The sequence below is a fragment of the Lonchura striata genome, chromosome 14 (assembly GCF_050655825.1).
Source record: "Lonchura striata isolate lonStrDom1 chromosome 14, ASM5065582v1, whole genome shotgun sequence".
Classification (NCBI taxonomy): domain Eukaryota; kingdom Metazoa; phylum Chordata; class Aves; order Passeriformes; family Estrildidae; genus Lonchura; species Lonchura striata.
The window spans coordinates 3,969,977-3,987,905 of record NC_140716.1 but is presented as its reverse complement, the minus strand read 5'-3'; the positions used below and the strand labels follow the sequence as shown (position 1 = coordinate 3,987,905).

At 47.1% G+C, this 17,929-nt stretch overlaps 2 protein-coding genes and 1 long non-coding RNA gene across 18 annotated transcripts in view; 2 read left to right on the top strand and 1 right to left on the bottom strand.

Moving 5' to 3' along the window:
• The window catches only part of SDK1 (sidekick cell adhesion molecule 1), a 378,688-nt gene extending 374,142 nt beyond the window's left edge, over positions 1-4,546 (top strand). For all 10 annotated transcript variants that reach the window (XM_085592158.1, XM_085592155.1, XM_085592154.1 and 7 more), the window contains one exon: positions 1,975-4,546. In XM_085592158.1, the coding sequence (XP_085448284.1) occupies positions 1,975-2,250 (276 nt within the window). In that variant the 3' untranslated portion in view covers positions 2,251-4,546. The remainder of the gene's footprint in view (positions 1-1,974) is intronic.
• A 3,828-nt stretch (positions 4,547-8,374) lies between these two features.
• The window catches only part of LOC110481576 (cytochrome P450 3A40), a 33,977-nt gene continuing 24,422 nt past the window's right edge, over positions 8,375-17,929 (top strand). For 3 of the 7 annotated variants that reach the window (XM_077786961.2, XM_085592164.1, XM_085592162.1), the window contains exons 1-2: positions 15,659-16,302; positions 17,162-17,255. In XM_077786961.2, the coding sequence (XP_077643087.2) occupies positions 16,232-16,302; positions 17,162-17,255 (165 nt within the window). In that variant the 5' untranslated portion in view covers positions 15,659-16,231. Of the gene's footprint in view, positions 9,938-15,654; positions 16,303-17,161; positions 17,256-17,929 lie in introns of those variants that run through there. The other 4 variants (XM_085592167.1, XM_085592166.1, XM_085592165.1 and 1 more) reach the window with 3 other exon arrangements.
• On the bottom strand, positions 12,447-15,621 carry LOC146766063 (uncharacterized). The gene is made up of 2 exons (XR_014958514.1): positions 15,236-15,621; positions 12,447-14,035 (listed from the first exon to the last, which is right to left on the bottom strand). It is a non-coding gene; the product is annotated as an uncharacterized LOC146766063 (long non-coding RNA).

The following is a 17,929-nucleotide window of genomic DNA, read 5'->3' as shown; positions in this document are numbered from 1 at the left end:
CTGAGGAGCAGCCTGAGCTCCTGCTGCCAGCCCTGCCCTGCTGCCACATCTGCAGCCGTCCGTGGCACTCCTGTTGGAGCCCCTTGCAAAAACAGACAGGGCAGTGCTGGCAGGATGCTCCTGGCAGCAGTGCCAAGACTCTGGAGCTGCTCTCTGCACCCACTGGCTGTGAAGCAGTCCAGATCTGGGGATATTCCAGGAATGCTGCAAAAACCACCTGTTCAGGAAGGTCTTTGGAGGGAGTCGGGTGTTGGCTTCCCAAGCCTGGCATCTGGTGCAAAGGAGTGTTTTTCTAGGAGATAGGCTTGCTGTGTTCCTTCTGGAATAATTATTAAATGCTGGTAGGGCTTTGTTGTATTAGTAATTACTTGTCAAGGCACCTGAAGCTATTAATTCTTAAAAATCAAACAGTACATAATTCCTGAAGAGCCAAAGCCTGGGTAATAGTGAAAAGGAAGTTTGCAAAGCTGTAAAGAGCTGCTTTGCTCACTTTTGGAAAGCACTGGGAAAAATTTCTCAGCTCTGTCCATCACCCTCTGTGCTGGAAAAGGGACACAGAATAGTATTGAAGCAGCTACCTAGGCAAAGAAGCGGGTTGATGGATGCTGTGCCCTTTTCAAACGATGGTTCACAAGGCATTTGAGGATTGTTCTTCAGAGACCATTAAAAAGGAGCTTTAGAGGAGGAAAGACAAGTTTTGTGGCAGGCAGGATCAAGAAGGATGTGTGTTTGCTGGATGGTGTCATAGATCAGAACCACACCAACCTTTTGAAACTAATTGCAGCAACGAACAGTGACGAGCTGCACTTACCTGTCTCTCCTGTGTGTCTTAGGCAGCTCCTACTTTGATATTTAATTGCCTCAAGAATTGGCAATGCAGATTGAGTGGGGGAGGGAAAGGAATAAAAGCTTTTGCATGGTCTAATTGGAGATTTTGAGGGAAGGCTTGAGATCTGGAAATGCCTGGGTAAAGGTGTGCTGGGTGGGATGGGGCTGTTACTGGTGGGAACATCAGTAGGAAAAGAAGGAAAAATGTGTGTAGAGATTCCATGGCTGCAGCTTTGCCGTGGTCTCTGCACTCAGCAGAGATGTACAAGCCCTCTGCGATTCCTCCAGCTGCATCCCAGCAGCAGCACTTCAGAGGAGGGGCAGATGCACAGAGCTTATCTGGTTACATCTCAATAGAGCTCCTGCTTGATATTGCTGGGAGCTTTGAAGCTCTCCAGCCACCGTGCATAAATGTTTCAGGGGTAGGATCCACTCTGAGCACAGAGCTGGGTCTGACTCATCCCAAGGAACAGCCCCTCCTGCCTGGGAGCTCTTCTTTCCCAGATTTTGCATTCCCTTTCTTCTGTCCCCGCTGGTTGTGTACCTTGTACCACCCATAATCAGCTGGAACATGCAAATAGTGTTATATGCCTGTAAAAAGTCTGATTTTACTTAGCTTCCTTCCAGTTATAGAACTAATTTTCAATACTTAACACCCAGAGTTCTGTGCAGGTGGCTTGGGCTGGCCACCCCAAACATTGGCCTGGCTAACCAGTGTTTGTGTGGAAGGCATCCTTGCTGTCCTTCCATCAGAAGAAAGATACTCAGTTGTAATTGCAATATTTCTGGTTGTGACTGAAAGCTGTTGGTTTCACTGTGACCTCTCTACACTTCCCTGCATCTTGTGCCCAAGCAGGAGCTCCTGGCTGTCCCTGCACCGTTCTGCAGGGAATTAGAAGGGATTTCTCTGTCACTTACCATCAGGGGACTCTCCTAGCAGCAAAGTCTGCCTAAAGCAGAGCACAGTGCTTTTCCACAGCCCAGCCTGTACCACACTTGGACTGCCATCCCTCTTACCTTGACATTACAATTTCCGTCAGCTGGCGATGCTAAACTTGCCTCCCATTTCTTTGCGAGCACAACAGGCTAAAAAAATCATCGATGCTAATGCCCGATTATTTACTTCTGTTTTTCCTGATGCCCCAGGTCACTGACTCGGATTACGAGGACGAGTTGCCCAAGCACTCCTTTGTGAACCATTACATGAGCGACCCCACCTACTACAACTCGTGGAAGCGGCAGCAGAAAGGGGTGAAGCAGCACCCGGCGTCCTACAGATACGAGGAGTGCACGGCCAGCGAGGCAGAACCCTATTTCCAGACTGTCATCACGACACAGAGCTCAGGAGGGGTGTACACCCCCACGGGACAGCCCGCGCCCGGCTCCCGGACTCCAGTGACAGGATTCTCGTCCTTTGTCTGAGCGGGGCTGGGGACACGGCGGGACAGCCGCAGTGACCGGTGTGCGTGGCCGGGGCGCTGAACTCTGGGGGACCTCTCCTATCAGGGTAGAAACGGATGGGAACACACCTGAGGCTGGGTTGTTGGTGTTTTGGTTGGTTTGGGTTGTTTTGTTGGTTTTTTGGTTTTTTTTGGTTTTTTTTTTTCCTTTCTGAAGACAATCAACTCTATAAAAATACCGAGCTGAACTAGCTGAACCTTTGTTTAAGAAAACAAAAAGAAAAAAAAGGAATTCTGAACAGTGATGATTTTAACCACTTGTGAATAGTAGGGGTTTTTTAACCGCTTTTTGTAACACTGCTTCAGGAAGCAGCTCCCATGCCCTTCTCCTCGCCTCTTTCTTTCTCTCCCTTCCTCCTGTCCCACTGCTCCCAAACAAGCAGGTGAATTCCCCAGATGCAACGAGTGACTCTGTGATGTGATTTGAAGAGAAAACATAAAATCTCCCAGGCTCCTTTTTCTTCCTTTTTCTCTACTCTTTTTTTTTCTTTTCTGTCTCCTCTTTAATTTTTCTCTGTCATCAAAGTTAAGTAGTAAAAGATAGAAAATGGACACGTTTCTAGGTGACAAGCAGACACCTCTCTTCTCCTTGCTGCTCCACACATTAGGAGCACTGGCTGATCAATGTAGGCTCAGATGTGTCACTGTGTCTGCTCTAAGCTCACTACTGGTGTATTTATATTTAATTACTGACCTGCTTTTTTTTCTTCTTCAAATGGGACCTGCTGCATTCTTTAAATATTCCAACTCCAGGGCCTTTGGAAGAGGAGATGGCTCAAAAGAGCACTGTAGGCAATGGTGGGTGAAGCAAGTGGGAAGAATTCAGATGTAAGGTCAGTTTATTTTTGGTGTGGCTCTAATCCTCCTTGTGGACTTCATGTACCATTTGAATCAGTCATTTTTTAAAAGTCAAAGGACACAACCCAGCAAGCCAGAGGAATTTTTCAATTAAAATTGCAGTGACAACCTAGATAGTTTACTAATTGATGAGGGTTTTGATCATCAGAGTTACCATGCTCTGCCAACAGAAGTTGAACATCCTTTCTCACCCAGACTCTGCAGTTCTGTTTATTGGTCTGTAAAAAGGTACACAGTGGCAGGGTTTGTTTGATTTTATTTTTTTAGTAGAAAGACACACCAAACAGATTGGGTGAGTTTTGGTGTCCACAGGTGCCTTTTATTGATTCTGCAGTTTCATATCTGGGAGAAGCAAAAAAAGTGTCTCCAAATAAAGCTAACCAGGTTTTTCAGGCTTTGGGGTCATGAATTAACCTTGTGCACGTTTACAGCCTGCTTTGTGCACTTGAAACTACAGCCTTTGGAAAGAAAAGAGGAGACTTTTAGTTTATTTTTCATCCTTTTGTACAGCTCACTTTTTGCTTTCTTCTTTTCTATTCTTTTCCTGAGTCTGTCATGTTTAGTAGCAAGTTGTTTACTCACAAGGAAGTTGTCAGGCTTTGAAAGAATCCAAGTAGCAACAGTCCTGGGTCACCAGACTTTTTATCATAAGAGTTTGAAAGGTGAATTTGGAAGTAGGAGAGTTCTTGTCACGCCAGGATCTGGCATTTCCTTCCAGGTGGATAAGCCAGGAAAATTGGTGCTTGCTAATATTCTGTCAAGGCTCATGTGGGCATTGTTACCATGGAAAATTGTCCCTTTTCTCTCAAGGGATGTGGGACATCTGTGGCAGGGGGAGGTGATGTCTTCAGAGCAGGTTGTTGAAACCAGGCTGCCCAAGGACCTGGTTGGGAGTATCCTGGTGGCACCTCAAAGGAGCTGAGGTCCAAGGGCCAGCTCAGCCTTGCTGTCACCTTTCAGTGCCTCTTGGACAGGGCAAACAATCTCAGAACTGCTTTTACTCTTGGGCACTGCCTCCAAGCACTGCTGCTCTTGGTGCATGTTCTGCATAGCTTTGGCACTGGATTGCTGTTCCTCTCCAAAGGTTCCAGGAAGAAAAAGTTCAAAACCAAAAACTCCAGTGGGTGTGTTTAAGGGCTTTTGAGTTTGGGATAATGATCTGCAGCTCATTAGATGGCAAGGGACTCGCAAAGACACGGCTGAGCCAAAACCCTGTGAGTCATCCCCCTCTCTGCACCTGGGTAGGATGTGTGTAGGATGGAGATGGGGCTCCAAAGAGGATGACTTGGAGTGTGCTGTGAAGAGGAATGCAAAGCAAACAAAAAACCCACTGCCTTCTGTGCACTTTGACTGTTCTCTTAAGCCATATGGACTTTGCTTTAATTACTGAACTGCCAAAATTTGTTTTCAGTCTGTGTTTTTTGCTTCTTAGACAAAATTATCTACGTGACTTTCTGATTTGTTTTCCTTTTCCTTTGTCATTTCCCGCATCAGATTACATATTTTAGACATGTTGTTTTTATACATTTGACACAGCAATGCAATTGCTCTTGGAATTTTAATGGCACTTGTCCAACAGGTGTAAGAGGTAGTGCTGCAGGAGGAGCCCTCCAAGGACCACTGAGGACATTAGGGATGTAAATTAGTAGGAAGTAGATGGAACACACGAAGACTTTGCTCCAAAAGCATAGTGTAACTCCACACCTGCTGAATATTGCCTTACACTTGGTGTAAGATGCAGTTACTCCCTGGGCCTGATCTGATACCACATTAAGGAAAAAAAAGCCAAGAAAATCACAGGGAATAAAGGAAATGGACTTCATGGCCACTGCTCCGCTGAAGGACAACATGGGGAGCAGCACAATCTATACAAAGCGAGAAGAAGAGACTGCTTCTTTTTTCTCAGAACCAACTGCAACTAAAAAGCCTGAGCTTGCTGAGGACCTGCTGAGTTGGCTGTGTGGCTCTTTTTCTGACTGCTGTCAAAATAACAGGTTAGGTGTGATTCCTTTAGGACCTGTTGATCCCAGCAAAGGTGTTTCTGTTCCATTCTCATCCACACTGTTGTCACTCTTGGTTATGTTGTGTTCAGGAGCTGGCTTTTCTGACACGTGGGTTTATTTTCAATAGGCAGTTGCAGAGTGAGGAGGTGCAGTGCCCTGCTCAGCCCTCAGCTGAGCACAGGATGTGTTTTCTGCTGTGCAGGATCGTGTGTAGCTCCATGTGTGGTGCATCCACCCTCTTGCTAACACACTCAACTTGTAAAATATGGTTAATAGGTAGGTTTTATTTACTTCACATATCAGGGAAATTGTTTTATCTGGAAGGAAATATTCCATCAGTTAGGAAGAAAGCTCTATTTCATTGCTGCAATCTTTGGAAATTGCAGCCTTGAAATACAACTTTTAAACGTTAGTTGTCATGTTACAGTAACTTCACCCATTGAATTCTCTTCCATTTCCATCTTCCTGTTTAGAAAAGTCTTGAAAAATGAAGGCTTATGTTTAAAATGCCTTCTCAGGATATTTTATTTTTATTTATTTATTTCCCTTTCCCTGTTTCTCAGGTGTCTTGGTGACTGTTACTGAAAAATAAAAGCAGCATCATGAAATGACCAAGGGAGACATTTCAGAGAATGGTTTAATAGGAGCTTGTTTTTCATGCAATAGCTGTAAAAATATTCAGTCTCCTGCAGGTAAAAAGTGCCCAAGTCTTCACCCCCTGCAGGGCTGAGGTGACAGCAGTCACCACTCTCAGCAATGCTCCCAGCCCCAAACCTCAAGTTGTCCCTGTCATAAATCATGTGCAAAAGTGCACACATGAAAGGAGCTGTGCTGCTCCAGCCCACTCCGAGTAGAGCCTTTTATCCCTCCCAAAATCTATGTCACACGTGGTGTGTCCCTGCCATGGCCCACACCACTGGGTGGAGTATTTTCCATTCCTGCCCTTTAATGCTCTGATGTTTGGGCAGGGCCAGCGCTGTGCAGGTACAAATGGAAGTAGTGACAAGGGACAGGAGAGGGCACTCCTTTGCTTTCATCAGTGACAGTCTCTTATTCCCTACCCTGGGAGTCACTCGTGGAATGACTTCATGGGGAGGGCAGGGAGAGGCAAGAGCAAAGGCTTTCATCAGCAGTTACTAAAGGAATCACACTTTGGCCAGTGATCCCACTTTTGGGAGCAGTCAGCATGACTGGAGAGAAAAAAGAAAAATACACAGAAAAGAAACTCATCTATTACTCTAAAGGATTTCTTTTCCCTCTTTATTTTGAGTGTTAAAACCAGTGATGTTTTGCAGATGGGCCAGGATCTCATTTTTCTTCCTTATACCAAGGTCTCTGCCAGAAGCTGCTGTAGGAATGTTTGGACTAAATCTCTTGACATGGGGATGCATTTATTATCCTTGCCATTGCTTCCCTCAAGAAATCCATTGGGTCATCCAAAGATTATCTAATCTGCTTTCCAAAAAGGGATGAGAGAGAGATCTTTATACATACAGAGAACTGGTGTCTTCTCCCACGCATTGCTTTCAGATATACAGGAAAACTTGTTGGAGAAAAATCTTTTTAGAAAAGGAATTTATCAGAAACTTTGAAAGAAAGCAAACAACCACATAAGGAAGATAACCTCTATCAGAGGCATTAGAAATCTTGAAGTCCAGAAGCCTGTGATGTGTAAGAGTGACCAAGATGCCAAGACCTCCTGTTTTTACTGATCTCCTGTACCAGCAGCAGCCAGAAGGACACGCGCAGTGAGGCGTGATGTTTGGAAAGGAAGAACCACAGAGCTGCTGGGACATGGGCAGGTTGTAGTGCAGACAGTTCCACTCAGCCTGGAGTTCTTGCTAGTTCAGTCACATTCCTTAGGTTGCTTTTATAGATTGTTGCCAGCACATCTGGAATGCACACATTATCAAGGTGTTCCTAGAAGTTACAAGGTTACCAGAGGTGGGGAAAGGTTTGTTGGTGTGGTGTTCAAATGAAGCCACACATGTGATGATGTGGCTCTGCAAAACCCATTGAAACCTTCTTATGGAAACCACCCTTTAACTGGGAACCTGTTCACCCCAAGACTGAACATGCTGGGCCTTAAAAGGCTCCACCAGACAAGTCATAGAATCCCAGAATGGTTTGGGTTGGAAGAGATCTTGTTTGAACTCCCCTGCCAAGGGCAAGGACACATTCCACTATGACCAGGTTGCTCCAACCTGGCCTTGGACACTTCCAGTCCCTTTTGTTCATGTATTTCTGTACTCCTTTTGTCCTCCCCCTGCCCTCCCAGAAAAAGAAAGCTGCCTTGCACTTTGTGCAGGTATAGAGTTTGCAGCGCCCGACAGCAGAGAGCCACATTAAGCACACACGGACACCTGGGACAGGTGAGATTTGTTTGAACAAGGAGTGAAGTACCATTAGCACTTGAGATTCAGGCTCTGACTCAGAATTTTATCTTCTCAAAGCTGCCACTTGCCCACTTTAAATGGCCTTGGGGCCTCAAGACTTGACAGGAAATTCATTATTTCAATGCTGTTTGATCACTGTGCACTTTCTTGGGGCTTGAATCACTGGATATGGAGACAGGACTGGGGTTACAGAGCTTTATATCAAGGTATTTTCCCATTTGTGTCCAATTCACTAGATTTGGGAATTTCTGCTACCACTGAATGGTGGCATTCTGCAGGTGGGAAGTGCCACCAGGGCTGCCTTTGATGTCATTACACCTCTGGGCCATGCTGGGGCCTGTCACAGTGCAGTGGGAGCTCTCAGGTAGCAGAAATGTGCAAAACCCCCATATTCTGGTGAGTTTGTAGCTAGTCACTTTGCCTCTCTTGGGCTGGAGTCCATCTTCTGATTTGGTATCTGCTGTCAGCTATGGGGTAGGACCACCTCACACAGCTGTGTCTGAGCTACCCTTTGGTGTACTCCGGTTATCGGATCATTGCTTTTAATTCAGTGTCTCCTTGGAGATTTGCCCTGGATTTTTGTTCCACACCTCTTGTTAGCCTCACCTTCACCACTTCACTATTTTATATGAGAAAGTTACTTCTTCTTTTGCAAACTTGCTTCTGATTAAAAGAACCCTTTTGGAAACATCTGTGTCCTTGGTACATTTGTTCTGCAGAAGGGAAAAAAAGGATTTTTCCAGACTCATCTGTTGCTGAAGAAGTTTCTGGGTGCCTTGCCAGCATGCTCATGAGTTAACAGCTCAGGACACTGAGAATGTAACACACACTGAAATTCCTCACTGTTTGCTCTGGACTGTAAAATCTTACAACCCCTGCTGCTTCTCAGCTAAGCTGACACTCTGAAATAGTTTCCACACAAAATTTGATCAGTCTTAAATATTTTATGATTTTGCAGCAATAAACTTCCTCAGATCCTTAGTACAAGAGCGTCAAAGCCTGCTCAGAAACAGAAATCCATGGGGCCAACATTTTTCATGCCTTTGTCCCCACCCCACCAGTGTTGTAGCAGTTGTTAATCAGTTCCCACAAACGTGCAGATGTTGGGGAGGCAGGACAAGGTCCCAGCTGGAGAAAATCAGGGCAGCTCTGTTATTCCAGGGTGGTTGGTTGTGCTTTTCACCCACTGAGCATCTGGCCTCAAGAAGTAAACTAAACACAGTCAGGTCAGCTACAACTCTGGTGGGAGAAATGAGAGCAAGAAATCAATGTTTTCCAAGTGGGAGAAAGGATGAAAAAAAATAGTCAAACTGTGGAGGAAAGAACTCATATTCTCCTGCTCCTGAAAAGAATATTATAAATAATGCAGTGTTGTATAAATACAGGCAGCCCTTTGCAGCTGGGAGCTTGTAATAACCCAGAGGTATCACTGTACCCATTTTGAAGATGAAAATCCTCCTGCCACAGCATTTCGTGAACGAGACATTATCCTGCAAAATTGCCATAAGGTGCAGAAGTGCTTTTTTGAGGCCATTTGGCTCCAAAGTGTATCATCCTCCAGCTTCCAGCCCTTACTCTTCTCAGGATGTGTTTCCCCCACACATTTTTGTGGCTAGGATTGGAGCACGGACATAAACATGGGAGTGGATGGGAAATCTGCCACGGTATTCATAGCCTAAACAATACCAGAAAAAACAAATTGGCTTCCCGCCCTGTCCTGAACAGCACAAGCAGTGGCTTGACTGAATCAAGTAATCTGGGCTTTCATTACTGATCCTTTTCCTGCTATTTGTCTCTTTTGTTCCCTCTTTTCCCCTCTGAGTTTTTGCTCCAGGGTTATTTATTTTTCTCCTCGATCCTTTTCTTTTCTGTTTTTTCTTTCGTAAGCCTGCTTCTTGTTTTTATTATTTTTCCTCTCCTCCTCTTGCCTCACTGATTATTTTCATCTCAAACCTGCATTTCCCACAAAATCAAAAGGAACTTAACGTGAACACATGTTTTTGTTGGGTTTTTGTTCACTTCCACTGTGCTCCAGGAGTTCTTTAGCTTTGCTGTCTTGTTTACTTAGAAATGCTGGGCACGTCCCTCCAAGCCAAGGCGGTGTGGCCGCTGACTTCCCAGCCTGGTAGAAACCTTCATTAAGTAGGCAATTGGCACGTTCATCACCATTTGTTAACGAGTTAGGATAATCCTAAATCAGACGAGGCTGATGTGTGAAGTCATTCTTCGAGGCTTTACAAGGCTAATTTGTCAGCAGCGCTGAAACCTGTGAAGTCTTGTGGAATCAGAGGATCAACACCTGCCTGTGGAGGAGCAAGGAAGCTGCTCATGGTTGCGTGACAAAAATGTGTTCGGAGGAAGAAGAGACCAACACCCACAGTGTCACTCAAAGGTAATTCCCTGCTTTGTGCAATTTCCAAGGGGCTCTGTGCACTTTTTATGCTGATGGCACACACCTTAGAAAAGCAGCTGCAAGGACTTGTTCTTTATCCTGAGCCTCCTCAGTCTGAGTTTTGCCCTTTGTGCACTTCACAGAAGGTGTAGATAAGGCTAAAAGGCAAGTTGGGAAAAAGAGCTGGTGTAATATAGCTGGGACCTCATGCCAAGAGTGACAAAATACCTAACAAACACAGGTGACCTTACCACAGCTCTGCCAAATTGGGAAGGATGAATACCCCACCTGTGGTAGGAGGAAATTGAGGCACAGGCCAGCTTTGCCTGTGGGACCAAGGCCCAGTCTGTGTGGCTGCTATCGGTGTGCCCAAGTGGCCTTGACTGCAATGTCCTCAGCACAGGGCAAAGAAAACGCATCTTTCTTACAAAACAGCAGGATGAGTTATTTTTGGGTCTTTATAAATTGTCTGTTTTCGGCACTATCATTCTTACCCTACCAGGGGAACACAACTGACCTAATTAGAGTCTAATTCCAACAGTACAAGGCTCAGCTTTTAAATATAAACTTTTTCAATCTTGAGTTATTTCTTATGTATGTACTAGTACATCTGATTGGTATGAACCCCAGAGGTGGAGGGCAGGGGAGGAGCAGGGCAATGGGAGTCATCAAAAAGTTGATGATGGGAAAATTTGGATAAACAAGGGTCAATTTTCAGCTGTATTTATGAGACTGACTTAATCTGCTGGGAGACCGTATCCTCTGGGATTAAACCTCACATAAAGTGATGGAAATTGGGAAATGTTTTATCCCCCACCGTGTGGAAGACTGGCAAAGGAAGGATTCAGTATTTCAATCCTCTCTCCAGCAAAATACATCCAGGGTGATCGATGAGGACACTTTCATTGATCCATAGCTGTCTCCATGCCACAGAAGAAATTAAAAGGTGAGAGAAAGATGCTTGTTTTCAATGAAGCCTATTTCACAAAGCCAGCAAGGGTTAATCCAACCAGCCAAATGCTTGGCTTTAGCTGCAATAGAGAAATCCTATGAGGCTGAGTGATAAGCCTCCAGCCATACCTGCTTGGATTCTCAAGGACTGCCTGAACATGTCAGGGATGGCTCCCATCCAGCAGCTGCTGACAGGGAGTCCACAATGCCAAATGACTCAAGAGCCAAACAGCTTCATCCCTGCCCTGAGTTCATATCCAGAATGTGTCCAGATAAAGCATCCAGAACTCAGAGGAGACAGAAACAATGGGCCAAACTCTGCCCTTGGGCAGCAATGTGTCTCTGAATGCTGGGTCTGGCTGAACAGAGATCCTGACTCCAAAACAGATTCCAGAACACTGGATTGTTTCTAATGTGTGTCCTTGTGAGATAGGGTAGGTTTGGAGGTAAGGGGATGGTGGTAGAAAGGGCTGCATGTCATGTGTTTGGAGATGATAGTTTCAGGGTCATGTCATGATTTTTGTCTTTTCTGGCTTGATTTCTGGTTTGGAAGCAGCTCAGCAGAAATTGAGGTCATTGCAAGTGGTGCAATAACATTTTCTGAAAAAGCACTGGCTGCTTCATGCAGTGAGACTGAGCTACCAGCTGGAAGGTCTGAAAAGCCAGAGTTGTTCTCTGGTACAATGTGAGACAGGCAAAGAAGAAGTTGTCCTTGGAGGAGCTGGTGTCCGAGCATGAGCGGGGAGTGCACACAGCACTGCCCCCGCTGTGCTTTCCAGAATTGGTTTTACACTTTAACACTGGCTGCAGCTTATGATTTTCTATCCTTGCTCAGAAATTATAGAGGAGTGAAAGGGAGATGGGTTTCAGCTGTCAATGCTTCAGGAGCATTCAGCAGCATTGCTAGATGAAAGGAACAATGTGGCCTTTTTGCTCTGCAGAGGTCTCAGAAATACCCAGGCATGAAGTGCTGTGTGGTTTTGGGCTTGGTGAGAGGGAGGGCAGAAGCTGGTGCCAGCCCTTGGTCCTCCCCTGGCTGCTGGAGCTCTTTGAGGATGTCATACATCTGCTGCTTTCCCATTTAGTCCTTTCAAGAGGCTCATTTGAGAGCAAGGTTTGTAAGGAAGAGCAAGGAATAAACAGCTCATGATGGCGTTTGTGGGATAAGAGGAAAATAAGAAGGGAATTGTTAAAGATGGGACAATCAGTGAATAAAAGCCTGGTTATTAATTGGGTTGACATTTTGCTATGGCTGTTAGAAAGACTGTGTTACAACATGACTTTTCCCATAGTATGTGTAGGAAAGGAAAACGTTTGGGTCTGTAACATAGCAGCTAACGAGACATTATCTTGCAAATAAGATAATAAGCATTATCTTGTTTGCAAGACAATCTCTCATTCTCTCTAACAGAGACCCTGAGATGCAGGGGAGCATTTGTCTTCTGGGGATGGCCTTCCACCACTGCTCTGCACTCATGCAGGGCTTCCTCTCCCTTTGGCCTGGTTCAGACCTGCCAAGCAGACAGTAGTAAAATCACCTCTCCTTCAGGAAGGACCCTCGAGTTCGAATTTTTGTTTCTCTTTCTCCGAGCTTATAAAAACTGAAATTCTGCATGAGTTTTAACATATGCCCCATCAGTTCAGTTGCTGCTGTTCCAGTTGGTCTAGGTTGCATTGTCCCATATTTACTGCTGACTACAGCCAGTTATCACAGTTCATGTCTCCTTCTGTTTGTGTTAGCCATGGTGACCATCAGCTTTTGAATCCCCACAGATCTCAGTTCCTTGGCCACCTGTTCCCCTCCGGCTCCTAGGAGTGCAGCATGTTGGCTCAGCAGAAGGAACACAAACACAGAAAGGGTACCCAGTGCATGAAAACACTCTGCCATTGCAAAGAGGAGTGGTAGATAATGTGTGAGTTAATATTGAACTGGGATTGTTTCCAGGGTGGCACAGCAAGAACAAACATGCCAGGAACCACTACAGAGTGAGGGATCATGTGGTGGCCAGAGGACAAGCGTGGGAGGGCAGGGCCATGGCTTCAGTGCTGCCTGGGACCATCACAGGCCACCCTGCTGTGGGGGAAGAGGGTCACACTCAGTTACTCCTCCTCTCCCCAGGGCATAAGAATAAATAGTCTTTTAATAGCACTGTGCTCATCCCCAGGGCTCCAGCAAGCCTTTTTAGAGCCCTCGGGATTTGTTATTAATGAGCAAAGCAGTGGCAGTGTGTTGGTGTCAGTAAGAAGGGCAATGTCAGAGAGGCTGAGGCCACTTGTGCTTATGACCCAGAGAGGGACATTCCTTTTGGACCACTCTGGGTCCTTCTTAGCTACAGGTCTCTAACCCTGGAAACATCACAAGGGCTGTGAACCAGCTCTGCCTTCTAATATATAACCATGCCTGTAGACCAGCACATCAGAGAGGTCACAGGCATTGATGTGGCTCCTACCAACAGGGTTTAGCATCTCTCTTGGAGGTATCTCCTATTAATAAGTTATTGCCTGAAATTAGAGGGGTGGGGGGAAGTGACAGTTTTGTGAAAGAGGTGAATTAGAAGATGTCAGCTTGCAGGCTGCTACTGTTACTGTTATTTTTCACTTGTTTTAGCACATCTGCTGCACAAGGGCAGTGGGGAGCACTCATTGCTCCCCTTTTGTACCACAAGATGTTTTTGCTGGATCACCAGCCTTGGACAAACAAGAGTTGTGTAGCCCAAACAATAGGCAATTTTCTTCCCTTCTCTTAGACAAGGGGCTGGGATGCCACAGCAGCCCCTCACCTGCAGCCCTGTTGTGCAATTTGCTTGCCCACAATGCTAAATCCCTTTAAATGTTGCCAGAAAAATTATCTGGAGAGCCTTTCCCTCTGATTTATTCCTCCTGGGTGCCATTTCAGTGATATTCATGTTAGAAAAATAGTTTCAGTAAGTACAGAGTATACCACCACATTTGCTCTAAAGGGTTGTGTAAGGATAAAAGCATCACTAATACATGCAATTTGTATAAAATTATTTGATATTGAGTGTTCAGAATGGCCCCACCTGCAGCTCTGAGTCATAGCAGCAATTTTGACTGGGAGGTGGACATTTTATCAACTATGATTTTCTCAAATCTGGGGTGCTGGAGAGACACAGCACTTCAAGAGACCTGCAAAAAAACCAAACCAAAAATCTAGTTACTAATTTGTTTTGGACAAATTAGTAATTTCCTTGTATGCAAAGATGCTGCACAGCTTATTTACATATTTGGGGGGCTAGAGCTAACATTCTTGCTTTCCTCTGAAGTCTTTCCTTGCTTAAGTTTCTGTGTGAGGGAGGAGAAAATACTGAACCACAAACCCACTTTCTACTGAGAAATCACAACAGCTGTTAAAAATGATTGGAAAATCAAAGGGTTTGTGTGAGGGAGGAAATGCAGCTAATCCCAGTCTGGGAGTTACTGCTCTAGCACCTGGTTTCTCCTCCTGCCTTTCACTGCTGTTCTTTATATCCTTCTGGTATGGGACCTGTCAAGGAGAAGAACCAGCCTTTGTATGCAAGAGAAAGGATAACTCCCTGAGTACAGTTACTTCAAGGTGTCTTAAAAGGGGCAGATCCCATAAAATGGAGACTAAAGTTCCTGTCACAGCATCCTGGTACAGCTCAGCTCTTCAGAGCAGCCTGGAGAAGCAGGAATCAGGGATGTGCCTTCATAAAATGGTTAATTGATTACTGCCAGCCAGTGATTATGTGAATCATTGAGCACATCGTGGCTGTGCAATGCTGGAGATGTCTGAGACACTGACCTACCAAAACTGGCAGTGCTGCTGCTCAGCTGTTCCTCATAAGTGTGGAGGTCACTGCTGGCAGCTCAGCACAGGCTGTGTGTGTTTTATGAGGCAAAAGAAATGTTTAGGCAGAGGCAAAATCCACAGCTGGCCTGCAGGCAGAGCCACGTGAGATCTGACTGGCAGGTAACTGCAGAAGCACTTGGGTTTCCTTAAGGCTGAGCATGCCAAAGGCAGGGAGTAATGTCTGATGCAGGTGAGAGTGATGTAGGGTCATTGTGTGTCTACTGGTGTCTTCAGGGAATACAGAGAAGGGGATGGTGCTGACTGGGCAGTGGAAGAGATTTGTGGCCCTTCCTAGTGTGACGGGAACAAGGGACACCGCAGCCTGACCCATCCCCACACACACCCACCAGCACGGGGTATTTGCATGTGCTGGAGCTAAACTGGCCAGAGGTTCCAGTGTGTCCCCCATACAAACATGCACTTCCCACTTCTCTGACAGAATGCAGGCAGCCCAGTGTCTGTGCCTGAGGGGGAAACTGAGCTGCCTAAAGCCAAATGCCATCATCTTGTGCAACCTGAGTGCAGAGAGAACGCCCGGGGCAGAGGGGATGTGGGAATCCATGCCCAAGAGATGTGGGAATCCGTCCCCAGGAGAGGTGGGAATCCGTCCCCAGGTGATGTGGGAATCCGTCCCCAGGAGAGGTGGGAATCCATCCCCAGGTGATGTGGGAATCCGTCCCCAGGAGAGGTGGGAATCCGTCCCCAGGTGATGCGGGAATCCGTCCCCAGGTGATGCGGGAATCCGTCCCCAGGTGAGGTGGGAATCCGTCCCCAGGAGATGTGGGAATCCGTCCCCAGGTGATGCGGGAATCCGTCCCCAGGTGAGGTGGGAATCCGTCCCCAGGAGAGGTGGGAATCCGTCCCCAGGTGAGGTGGGAATCCTCCCCAGGAGAGGTGGGAATCCGTCCCCAGGAGAGGTGGGAATCCGTCCCCAGGTGAGGTGGGAATCCGTCCCCAGGTGAGGTGGGAATCCGTCCCCAGGTGATGCGGGAATCCGTCCCCAGGTGATGCGGGAATCCGTCCCCAGGTGATGAGGCCGTGCCCGCACGGCCCGGCCCTGGCGGCTCCCTGCGGCTGGCGGGTCACCGACTCAGGCAGAAGCTCCACCGGCACAGGTGAGACTACAAGTTACGCTGCCACAGAATCGAATCCTTCAGAGGATGTGCCTTTCAGCTTGGGCGGGTGTTTGGTGGAGGTCTGTCTCCTCCAGCCCCTTCCCTCCTGAACCCTAAACAGCAGATACAGGGCGTGACACATGGAGGAGGGAGAGGAGGCGCAAGGGAATGTGCACAGACACCCCCGGAGCTGGCACAGACGGCACACTGGAGCAGCTCCTGTCCCTCCAGAGGCAGCACGAGGAGCTCGGGGCGCTCTTTCAGCAATTTCCAGCCTCAGGGGAGCGGCAGCTCGGTCCCGGAGAGCCGGCTCGGGGGGACGCGGCCCTGAGGCGCCGGGCCTCAGGGAAGCGCCGCCTCCCTCCGTGAGGCGGGCCGGGGCGCACAGCGGGCACCATGCCGCTCCTGCCCAGCCTCTCCCCCGTCACCTGGCTGCTCCTTGCCGCCTTCCTGTGCCTCGTGGCCGTGTGAGTAGAGGCCTGTGCCCTGGAGGACCGGGCAGAAGAGCCCGGTGCCGGTGGGGTTGGAGTGAATTAGCGCTGAAACCACGCGGGGCCCCGCGCTGCCCTCCGGGCACAGCGAGCGCCGCTCGGAGCGGTGCGGGGCCCCGCTGCCAGCAGGGAGGAGCGAGCTGGGCTCGGCGGGGAGGGAAAGTAAAGGGAATAGTTGGGTTTTTTAATCTTTTCCCATGAAGGAGCTTCCGGTTGTTTAAAGCCATCAGCGCCCGTGGTGTCCTTGGGCTGTGCCAGCTGGGGGCAGCGCCGGGTGATGCCGGAGCTGCTGCCAGCAGAACCTCCCCGATTAAGTAGTTCTGTTGGCAAAACTTCGGCTTATATGGCTCAGGGGAGCTGTAATGAGCTCTACAGGCTAAAACTTAATTTTGCTGCGGTAATTTATGTCCCTGCCCTGCCGATGTAGCGCGGCCACCTGAGCATCGCAGGAGGTCTTTGCAAAGGCAAACACAAGGGCAGGCCTCAGCTTCAGAACTCAGTCGCTCCGAGATCTCTCCTGAGTCACCTGAGCCACGTTTGCCTGAGCTGGGCAACTAAATGAGGCCCTGAATAAAGCCCTGAGGTGCCCAGGTACACTGGTTTGCATAGGCTGGGGTGCAGCTCCTTTCAACCCTTGTCTTCCATCAAAACGTACCCTAAGTGATCCTGCGTTTGTTGCAAAGAGTATCCTCAGCAGAGCTGCTGCTGGTCCATAATTTCATAATTTCTGTCCTTGAGTGACAGAAACCAGTTATTTAAGAAGTTCCCTGTGCTTAGGAAGAAGTATCGTCTCTTTTCATTGTATAAATGCTTCTCTCATGCTCTTTGTTGACAGCTACGGGATATGGCCCTACCAGACCTTCAAGAAGCTGGGCATTCCTGGCCCACGGCCCCTGCCATTTGTGGGAACTTTCCTGGAGTACCGACATGTGAGTACCAGCAGGTGATGCTCTGTAGTGTCTTAGATCCTTCTTGTGGCTGCTGCTGTTTTCCCCATTCTTTGGGCATCTCTTTCATTTGTCCTTGATTCAGTCAGATGAAAATTGTGCTTTTAGGTAGGAAGCTCTTTGGACATGTGGAGAACATAAAAGTTCAGGCTAACCTGAAGGAGGTGTGCTGTATTTAAAAACTACTTTGTAATTTAAATTTTTTGTTTCTCCCTGTGTTTCTACCTGCTCTTGAGCAACTGAAGTTCTGTTGGAAACAAACAAACGAACAAAAACATTGGAGAGATTTCTAAGACTGCTGTTTTCTGGGAACTGCATGTCCCTTTGCTCTTTTTATCATCAACATGAAGAGGCTGAATGCTTCATCCAACCACTTACTTTTGGGCCAGCCTGAGACTATCAGACAAATACATTTTTAAATAAAACTCAAATATTATCAAGCTATCAAACCTCATCAAATAAGGCAGATGAGGTTCCTCAAGGCAGTAGCTGACCACAGGTAACTGATTGCAAATGCAGATTAAGTGTATTGGCTTCAATAAAAAAGAGGTGTTTTATTGTATTTCCTGATTCAGGTCATTCATGTTGCCTCTTACTAATGGTTTAGTGAGCCTTATGTGTCCGGTAAGTTTCATTGTTACATGTAACATCAGTTA